We start from the raw sequence: 10,167 nt of genomic DNA, 5'->3' as shown, positions 1-10,167 counted from the left end.
CTCAGGAGCACAGTTTGATGTACGTCACGGTGGAGCAGACGGAAAAAAGAGGGAAGACTTTCTCCCGGAAGGCGACGTTGAAGGTGAAGATGTGCTGCATGTTTTCGGCGTTGTAGAAGGACACCTCCTCCCCTTCGTAATCCAGGTACACCCTCACCTTGCTGAGTTTCTGCCCGAGGCACAGCGGGGTGCGTTGGGGCGAAGTGACGGCCCAATACCGCCCTCCGTTCTGCTGCACTGCCCAAATCCCTTCCTCGGGAGAAAACTGTGTCAGCCCTTTCCTCCTCACCGACTCCTTGGCCACCCCAAAGGCCCAACCGTCCGAGGCCCCGACCTCCACTTCCCAGTAATGCCGCCCCGATTTGAAGCCTGTGGTGGCCAAAACCCGCGAGTTGGTGTCGAATCTTTTAGGGTTGTCGGGCAGCTCCTGCTTCCTGCAGCCCATCCTCACGCTCTTCAGGTCTGCGGAGAGGATGAGGAGGTGGTTGGCCGAGTCGGGGTCCAGGGTCAGGTCCTCTGTTGGAGACAGCAGTTGTAGAGACAAGAAGACAACAACCCAATAATTATTAAAAAAAAAAAACCAAACAACAAAACAAACAAAGAAACAAACAAACAAAAAAAAAAAACAGAAAAAGGAAAAACTGGGGGTGTGCTTTAGGGTTGTGGAACCCCATCCCAAACTCAATGCCTCAGTGGGGATAGGGACCCATCCCAAAATCAATGCCTCAGTGGGGATGGGGACCCAACCTCAACGCCTGAAGAGTCGGTGGGGATGGGGACCCAACCTCAACGCCTGAAGAGCCGGTGGGGATGGGGACCCAACCTCAACGCCTGAAGAGCCGGTGGGGATGGGGACCCAACGGAGACGTTGGCTTGGAGATGCTTAGGGCTCATCTTGAGCTTTTACATCTAAATGGGAGCAATTCCAGTGCTACAGATATGCACAAATAGAACCCATATAGATGAGAATCCTGTGGACAGATCCCCATTAAGGACATCGGATGAGCACCTACAGCCTCACCACCACCTAATGAAGGGTGAAGCCCCAATGGAACAATGACATTTGATGGTAAATAGGGACCATAGTAAGGTAAATTATGGTATGTAAGGTCTGGTTCAGGATGCCCCAAAAGGACAACCCAAGAACTGGGGCACCGTGATCTTCAGGGTCCTTCCAACCTAAGCTGTCCTACAAAAGGGACACCCCAGCTTGGGCTCATTGTCCCTCAGAAGCTTTGGGTGCTGAGACTCCAATTCCCTCAGTGGGGAAATATGGAGAGCAACACTCAAACTGCCATGGAATGGGGCAGCAACAATTCAGGGCTGTTAGCAAAGAGCACAGTAAAACCACATGCAAATAATTAGTAATTATAGGCACAAAAAATTGACCTTAGATCAAGGCTTTTTTTTTCCCCCCCCTCCAAATAAATGGATATTTTTTGATTCTTTGCTTTGCTTCTGGCCTACCTAACATAAAAACACACTGTTTTATGCCTGATATCTGATACGTTTTTGACTTTTTCTTCCCAAATGACCCCATAATAAACACCCATGGAAAGCCGTGACCTAAAGGCACCTTCACACACCAGATCACACCCAACAAAGAGTGCACACACTGAAGAGTTTCGATCCCAACATCTTTTCCCCTTCCAAAAATAAATAAAGAAATAAATGAAAATCATAGGAAATAACGAGCACGTTAATGACCTCAAATTGTGGTTGTAGTCAGCAAAGTCACCACGTCAGGGATAAGACCCCACTGTGGCTTTGGGGACATCCAGGGAGGGACCTCAGGAGCAGAAACGCGTTGGGTTTTGTGCCAGAGCTCCTTTAGCTAAAGGCCTTTCTGCTCTACCAACATCCAATGGTTTGGGGTTGGAAATGGGGCGTGGAGCCCAAAATGATGTGGTTGATTGAATGCTGGTGGGTGCTGGGAAAGCGATGGCAACCACAGGAAAGCTCTTGGAAAAGATGCTGCAGGGCAGGCAGGGGGGTGGGATTCGATGGCTGCTGTGGGGTTTTCTATCCCTGCTCATGCACACACACCAACATGCAGTGAGGGCCACATTGCTGATACTGTTGACCTTTCTTCTTCCATTTTTCATTGCTCAGATGGGTCTGGGGGGTTTTTGGGAGCACAGTGGGGCCCTTTCCTTACCGGTGGTTTTTGGGGAGGTCCCAACCCCATGGGGTCTGCAAGCCTTGTGCTGAAAACCAGCATCTTAAAAGCAAAAAATGCACCCATGGCTTTGCACTGTGGCCAAGTAAACTGGAGGATGGGATCCTAGAGAGGCAATGGGAGCCATGGGGTGCCAAGGGGTGGTTCTGAAATCTATACATCCATCAGAATTCAAGCAAATGAAGGGTGGAAAGGGCACTGATCCTTTTTTTTGGGGGGGAGGAGGGATTCAAAATCTGTTCTTTCTGTGCCACGCTATGGGTTGGTTAAGGGTAAAGAGGCAGAAAGGACCTCGCTCAGCTGGCAGATCCCCGGCGTCAGCTAGAAAAATCGGCCTTTGATTCCTGGACTGAGCAGGCTGGATCTGGAAATCATTGAAAAAGAAGAAATTAAATATATATATATATATATAATTTAGAGTGCCTTTCTTTCTTTCTTTCTTTCTCTTGCCTCTTTGGCTTTGCAAATTACAACCACAATTTAAAGTCTTTGCTTAGGGGCCGTTACACCTTTACCATTTCTCCTTTTACCTTTTTCACCTCTTCCCAACTCATCCCGCAGGTTTTCTGAAAAGAAGAGGGGAGAAGTGAACGGAAACATCAAGAAAATGGAAAAAAAAAAAAAAAAAGGAAAAAAAAAACCAAACCCAAAACATTAAAATATTGTTTGTTATTGAAGGATTTACTCAAACCTTCTCTACTGTGCCCTGCGGTGTTTTGTTCTCCCCATCATTCAATGAGCTCTCAGTACAATCCCTGCCTACTGCTCCAAAGGTGTCATTTGTATTTATGTTTTCCCCTTTTTCCTCTCCCCTTTTCCTTCCTCTCTTCCCCTTTTCCTTCTCCTCTTCCCTTTTTCTTTTCCTCCCCTTATCCTTCCTTCGTTCCTTTCTCCTTCCCTTCCTTTCTTCCTCTCCCCTTTTCCTTCTCCTTTTTTCCTTCCTCTTTTCCCCTTTTTCCTCTCCCCTTTCTCCTTCCTCCATTCCCTTCTTTTTCCCTTCCCCTTTTTCCTCCCCTCTTTTCCTTTTTCCCTTTCCCTTTTTTCTCTCCCCTTTTCCTTCCTCCCTTCCCATTTTTCTTTCCTCCCTTTTCCTTCCTCCTTCCTTTCCTTTCTTCCTCCCCTCCTCTTTTCCTCCCCTCTTTTCCTTCCTCCCCTCCCCCTTTTCCTTCCTCCATTGCTTTCTCTTTTCCTCTCTTTTCCTCTTCCTTTTCCCCCCCCCCATTCCTTTCTCACATTCCCGATCCTCCCACACCATCTCGTGGCCATTTCACACCGTTGCGGTGGAACAGCCTTGAAATGATGGAACAGCCTTGAAATGATGGAACAGCCTTGAAATGATGGAACAGCCTTGAAATGATGGAACAGCCTTGAAATGATGGAACAGCCTTGAAATACCATCCCGGACCGCTGCAAACCTCCTCATCACCCCATTTTCCCCCTCCCCCCCCATTTTCCCCGTTCTCTCCCATCTCCCAAACGAGGACGGATCTTTTTTTTTTTTTTTCCCCCACTCCTTGGGCTCAGCGCTGCCCACCTTTGAACCTCTTGAGGACTTTCTCCAGGACCACCATTTTGAGGGAGAAATTGCAGACGTGCATCTTCATGTCGGTGCAGACGGGCACGGGTTTCTGGCACTTCACCTCATCGCTTCTGCGGGGGAAAAACAGGCGATGAGCAGGAAGAAAAATCACCGTGTTCCCCTCTACTTTATACTCATTATCCTTATTTTTGCATCTCTATTTTCCGTTCACTTCTATTGTGCCCCCAGTTGTGTCAGGACTGCAGCAAAGTTAGCTGTGAGAGCTGAAGATGATTTCCATCCTGGAAATAAGTAATGGTGCATTCAGCTCCTCTCCCATCACTGACCCCAAATCTGAAAGCAATGGGGCAATCTGGGGGGAAAAATTCTCTGTTTTCCCCCCAAAATGGATTGCTTGCTCCACGCAGGCATCTAGTCTGCAAAAACTGACCCTTAAATAAAGACGTTTTGGGGGAAAAAGAAAAAAAAACTTGAAAGGAAAGGAGAAGCAGAGCCCCATACCTGCTGATGATGCTCATCACATCCTGCGAAGGGAAAAGAGAGTGTGAGATATCTGTGCAGTCTGTGTTACGTCTCTCCTGGCTCAGTGCACTGAACTCAGTGGGGACACCCATCCCATCAGCAGAGCTTTTAGGGGACGCCCATCCCACTATTATTGACCATGATGTGGTTTGGGTTGGAAGGTGGTCTTTTGTGGTCTCCACCCAACCCATCATTTTTGGATGTCTCCCACCCAACACATTCCTTCTGGGGATCTCTCATCCAACTCATTTTTGGGGTCTCCCACCCAACCCCATTCCTCTTGGGGTCTCCCAACCAACAAATTTGTTTTGGGAGTCTCTTATCCAACTCATTTTTGGATGTCTCCCACCCAACCCCTTCCTCCTGGGGTCCTCCCACCCAACCCATTCCTCTTGGGGTCTCCCAACCAACATATACGTTCTGGGTGTCTCTTATCCAACTCATTCTTGGATGTTCCCCACTCAACCCCTTCCTCTTGGGGTCTCCCACCAAACACATTCCTCTTGGGGTCTCCCAACCAACATATTCGTTCTGGGGGTCTCTTATCCAACTCATTCTTGGATGTTCCCCACTCAACCCCTTCCTTCTGGGGTCTCCCCCCAAACACATTCCTTTTGAGGGTCTCTTATCCAACTCATTTTTGGATGTCTCCCACCCAACCGCTTCCTCTTGGGGTCCTCCCACCCAACCCATTCCTCTTGGGGTCTCCCACCCAACCCATTCCTCTTGGGGGTCTCTCATCCAACATATTTTTGGATGTCTCCTACCCAACCCATTCCTCTTGGGGTCTCTCATCCAACCCATTCCTTTGGGGGGGTCTCTCATCCAACTCATTTTTGGGGTTTCCCACCCAACCCCTACCTCTTGGAGTCCTCCCACCCAACCCATATGAAGACCCCAAATGCAGAAGGACATCAGCTTAGGAGCTGAAGGGACACCATTTTCCATATCTTGCCCCCTAAATGCTGGCATGAAAGCTGCACATTTGTGTTTCTATGATGTCTGGGCTCCCAAGGGGTTTATCCAAGGATTCATTGCATTATGGGGCAGATATCTCCACCTCAAAAAGGGTGAATAATTAATTATGGAGGAAATTTATAGGATAAAGTACCCTCACTAATGAGTTGCCCCGTGGAGAAAACTCACGGAGGTGAAATCCACACTCAGCCCTATTGGCTACCCTTTAAAATGAGGGAAAGAAGGGCAAAAACTGCAAACCAGAACAATTTCAGAGCCAACCAAAAACACCCCAGGGAATGGGAAGAGGGTTGGCTAAGGATTAAAGAAAACGAATATGCTAATCACCAGTCATTACACCATCACTTTCATGTGGGAGCTGAGCAAAGACCTCACGGAATCATCCCACAGAGGTTGGGTAAAGATTTGCTCTGCAAATATTTACAGTGCTCTCCATGGGGGTCAGAAGAGCAGAGCTTGAAAATCTGGTTTGTGTTCAAACAGAAAGAAATAAATAGCACAGAGCAGAGCTGTGCGTGCAGCAGTTCGCTCTCATCACAGCTGTGACCGATTATAAGGTCACCCATTGGCTTTTTGCCTTCCAGAATGGGATCAGGTCTGTCTGGTTTTGGGGTGGGCTGTTTGGGTTTGTATTCCCAACCCCACTGCTGTTGCAGAGGAGGGTTTGGGCAGTGCTGGAGTGACTCCAGCTCTGTTCTTTGCAATGCAATCAATCCTCAAACTCCATTTGCTCCCTCCCCTCATACTTTCCAGCTTGGTAAGAGCTCATTCTGACTTGAAAACCCAGCTCTGCTTTCAGCTCCCAGCCAAGGCTCTGCTGCAAGTGTTGGCACAAGGCCTTGCCCTGCTGGGCTCCATGTGCCTCTATGCCCAGCTTTCGCCATCCCTGCTCTGCCAGAGGAGTGGATTTCTCATTAGAAGTGAAAATAATGGCAGTCGTAATAACAAAAGGACAGTTTTCTTCCAACGATGTCGACAGCATCCAAGAACACGTTAAGAAAAAGGAGATGGAAATGTCAAGATGCAAAGCTGAAGGCTCATTTCGTTGCTAACTATCATCCAGTGGTCCAAAGATTCCTTGGTCCAAAGATTCCACCATTCTTTGGTTCTTTGATTCAAAGATTTTATGATCCAGTGATCCAACGGTTCTACAAACCAATGATTTTATGATCCAATGATCCAAAAATTCTACAAATCAATGGTTCTATGATCCAGTGATCCAACAATTTTACAAATCAATGATTTTATGATCCCATGATCCAACAGTTCTACAAACCAATGATTCTATGGTTCAGTGATCCACTAATTCTACAAAATCAATGGTTCTACGATCCAGTGATCCAACAGTTCCACAAACCAATTGGATCTAGTGATCCGGTGGTTCTACAAGCCAACAATTCTATGATCCATTCTTTATACCAATCAATGATTCTATGATTCTGTGATCCAGTGGTTCTACAAACCAATGATTCTGTGATCCAGTGGTTCTACAAACCAATGATTCTGTGATCCAGTGGTTCTACAAACCAATGATTCTGTGATCCAATGATCCATTATTTCTACAAATCAATGGTTCTATGATCCAATTATTCAACAGTTCTACAAATCAATGGTTCCATGATCCAATGATCCAAAGATTCATTGATTCTACAGCACAACGATTCCATGGCCCTACAGAGACCCAACCGCCTCACCTTGAGGAACTCAAGCACAGGCTGCTGGATTTTCTCCTCCAGCTCCGTGATGAGCTTGTTGAGCAGCGTGATCTCCTTGGAGAGGTCGGTGATGTTCTCATTCTGCCTCTTAGCGATGCTTTTCTCCATCTTGTCCAGCTGCCCCAGCAGGATGTGCTCCTGGTCGTGCAGGAACTGCCGGAGCCCCTCGAACTCCACAAGGAGTTTCTGACGCTCGGTCTCGATGGTTTTCTGGGAGTGAAACACACAAAAAAGGTGGGTTGATTTTTTTTTTTCCTGATGTGATCTCGCATTGCTGTGGGCGTGATGTTGGCGGGGAGTCAAGCAGCACTCAAGGGATGCATCCTTTGGAAGCACAGAGGAGTTTGCACACATTGTGGTTGCTTTGCTCTACGTTGGCCATCAGCACAGCCCCAACTGACCCTCAGAAAGTGGTGTGAAACCATCGTAGTGTGAAAGCACAGCCCTTGGCTGGTGCTATTTCCAGCCCTTCCTGTAGGAGAAACAGCAGAGAGGGGTGAGAGCACAATTTTGTGGCAATGGTAAAATAGAAGCACAGGTTGGGGGTGGCCTGATGGTGTTTAACCCACGGGGATGGCACAGCCCAGCCCCTCCAACATCCCAGCCCAGACCCACCACCACGGAGCATCGCACTGCACTCACCAAAAGCTCCTGGGTTTTCTTATCATCGTTCACTTTAAATTCCAGCAGTTCCTGCCTCTCCTTTTTCAGGAAATCCAAGCGGCCCTGGATTTTCTCCTGGGAAAACAAGAAAGGAGATATGTCGCTGATGATGTTTTTATTTTCCCCTTTTCTTCCCTTTCTATTTTATTTCATTGCTGTTTTACTCCACGTGGGCACAGTTTGTCCTTCCAGCCCCACAAGGACAAGCAGCATCTCAAGCATCCCTTCTCACTGGGTGGATTTGCTGACTCAGCTCTGCCCACGCTCACCCACACTTTGCAACTGACAGCAAAACACAGAGACCTCCGAAGGGAGATGCAGGAGACCATGGGAGGGAATGTGAACTGCTTTCACCAGCTGCCACCGCCTTGCTAACCTTTTCTCCTGACACAAGCTGAGCCTTGGCTGCAGGCAGTGCCCTAGAATAGCTGTGGGTGTTCGCTCCGACAGCTGTCACCCTATGGGCACCCATTGGGTGCAGAGGGCAATTAATCTGTTTTGCAGCCTCTTGGCTGCTCTGGATTTCCATCCTTTCTGCGGGGAAGGTGGACCTGCAGCCCTTCTGCTGAGCTCATGGTTCCCAGGGAGCTCATGGTCCTCCAGCCCTCCTGTACAGCTCAGGGTCCCCATCAAGTTCATAGTCCTGCAACCCTTCTGCAGAGCTCATGGTCCCCATGGACCTCATGGTCCTCCAGCCCTCCTGCAAAGCTCATGGTCTCTGCAGAGCTCATGGGCCTCCAGCCCTTCTGTACAGCTCAGGGTCCCCATCAAGTTCATGATCCTGCAACCCTTCTGCAGAGCTCATGGTCCCCATGGACCTCATGGTCCTCCAGCCCTCCTGCAAAGCTCATGGTCTCTGCAGAGCTCATGGTCCTCCAGCCCTTCTGTACAGCTCAGGGTCCCCATCAAGTTCATGGTCCTGCAGCCCTTCTGCAGAGCTCATGGTTCCCACAGAGCTCACAGTCGTCCAGCCCAAAGCTGATATCAATGCATAAATGGATTGCGCATAACTGGAAGGGAAGGAGATTTTCCCCCTTTTTTTTTTTTTTTTTTTTTTTTTTTTGAGGAGGAGGAGGAGGAAAACTAGAGAAAAAGCAGCAACAAAAATTCTGCAAATATTGGCACTTCCCATTGCAAAAAATTGGCACTTCCCAACTGCACACCAAGCGACACCACGGGGACACGAGAGGAGAACAGCGGATACTGAAGCAGAGGGGGAAAAGACACACGGACAGCAGATGGGCCGCGCTCGGGGTGGACAGACAGACAGACACCTTGTACTCCTCGGACGCCTCATCCACAGGGACCACAGCGTGAGGTCGGTGCTCACGGGACCGGTCGCACACCACGCAGATGCTCTTCCTGTCATCCTTGCAGTAGAGCTTGAGGGCTTCGCGGTGCTTCACGCAGAGCCCATCCTCCTCCGCTCCCTTCGCCCCACGCAGGGCGAACTGGCTGATGATTTCGGACATGTTGGCCAACTGACGGTTGGGTCGGAGGCTTTTCTGTTGGAAGATCTCCCTGCATTGAGGGCAGGGGAAGTCCATCTCCAAATCCTTCCAGCTCTTGACGATGCACGCCCGGCAGAAGTTGTGCCCGCACTCGATGGACACGGGATCCTTGAAGAACTCCAAGCAGACCGAACAAGTGGCCTCATCCTGCAGGTTTCCAGGCAGGAAGACAGCAGCCATGGCCTCTCTCCTGCGGGCAAGGACTGATTTCACCGGGGCTGGAGGCAGAGCATGAATGCTTGGCACGCGGCCCCATGGGCGTTCCCGTTCCAGGAACGATCCCACTGCAGTGTCCGGTTTCCTTAAACTGGTAACGAAGACCTCAGCTTTAGGGCACAGAGCACGGCTGGAGGAGTAAGGGAGCGAGGAGACGTCCCTGCTCTTTGCTCCTCCGAAAGCAGCTCGGGTCTCAGCTCCCCACCTGCATCAATGGCTGCTGTTATTAAGGGAACCATTCGGGGCGCAGGGACCGAACGGCAGAGCTGCAAAATGCAGGGTGTGAGCAGGGCAGCTCGCACGGAGCAGCTGCTCCAGGTACACCCGAGCTCCTGATAAAGACCCATCGCACCCCCAGTGCTTCAAATGGCTTTGGTGGAGCTCCAGGGCTGTAAAAAGCAACGGGAGAAAGGGGAGACGCGTGGCATAAAGCGAGACAGAGATCGGGCTGAGCATTTCCCAAACCCATAAATATCAGGCTCTAAATGAGGGGGGGGGTCTTGCAAAACAAGAAAACCCACTTTTTTGTTCCCAAGTGGGAATATTTGCCTTCCAAGCAGGGTTATTTAACACAGGAGGAACTCCCGGGGGTGTTGCTGGATGGGGTCAGTGCTGTGGTTTTCTCTTATTGCAGAGAAGGGAAGTAAAAGTCATGGGTAACATGAGCCCAAATAACGAGCTGGGTGCTATCAACAGAGAAAAGCAGACACTTCTGGGGGGTGATTCATCGCCTCCTAATGAGGGAATGAAAATGGCATCGGGTGACACACAGATCAGGAGCACCCATCTGCATTTCTTGCTGCTCTGCGTCGGTTTGAACCCATCCCTGGGTTTTTTTGGGGT

General features: G+C 49.4%; 1 protein-coding gene across 2 annotated transcripts in view; it reads right to left on the bottom strand.

Moving 5' to 3' along the window:
- TRIM7 (tripartite motif containing 7) overlaps nucleotides 1-9,365 on the bottom strand; it is an 11,407-nt gene extending 2,042 nt beyond the window's left edge. Inside the window, exons 1-7 of one of the 2 annotated variants that reach the window (XM_010720628.4) lie at nucleotides 8,872-9,365; nucleotides 7,577-7,672; nucleotides 6,914-7,144; nucleotides 4,221-4,243; nucleotides 3,714-3,829; nucleotides 2,710-2,745; nucleotides 1-516 (exon numbers count right to left, since the gene is read on the bottom strand). The exon at nucleotides 1-516 is cut by the window's left edge and continues 610 nt beyond it. In XM_010720628.4, coding sequence (XP_010718930.2) covers nucleotides 2-516; nucleotides 2,710-2,745; nucleotides 3,714-3,829; nucleotides 4,221-4,243; nucleotides 6,914-7,144; nucleotides 7,577-7,672; nucleotides 8,872-9,288 — 1,434 coding nt within the window. In that variant the 5' untranslated portion in view covers nucleotides 9,289-9,365 and the 3' untranslated portion in view covers nucleotide 1. The remainder of the gene's footprint in view (nucleotides 517-2,709; nucleotides 2,746-3,713; nucleotides 3,830-4,220; nucleotides 4,244-6,913; nucleotides 7,145-7,576; nucleotides 7,673-8,871) is intronic. The other variant, XM_085238995.1, reaches the window with a different exon arrangement.
- Between the last annotated feature and the right edge of the window lie 802 nt (nucleotides 9,366-10,167).

Source organism: Meleagris gallopavo, chromosome 18, assembly GCF_905368555.1.
Source record: "Meleagris gallopavo chromosome 18, MGAL_WU_HG_1.1, whole genome shotgun sequence".
Lineage (NCBI taxonomy): Eukaryota > Metazoa > Chordata > Aves > Galliformes > Phasianidae > Meleagris > Meleagris gallopavo.
This window is presented reverse-complemented; position numbering and strand designations above follow the sequence as displayed.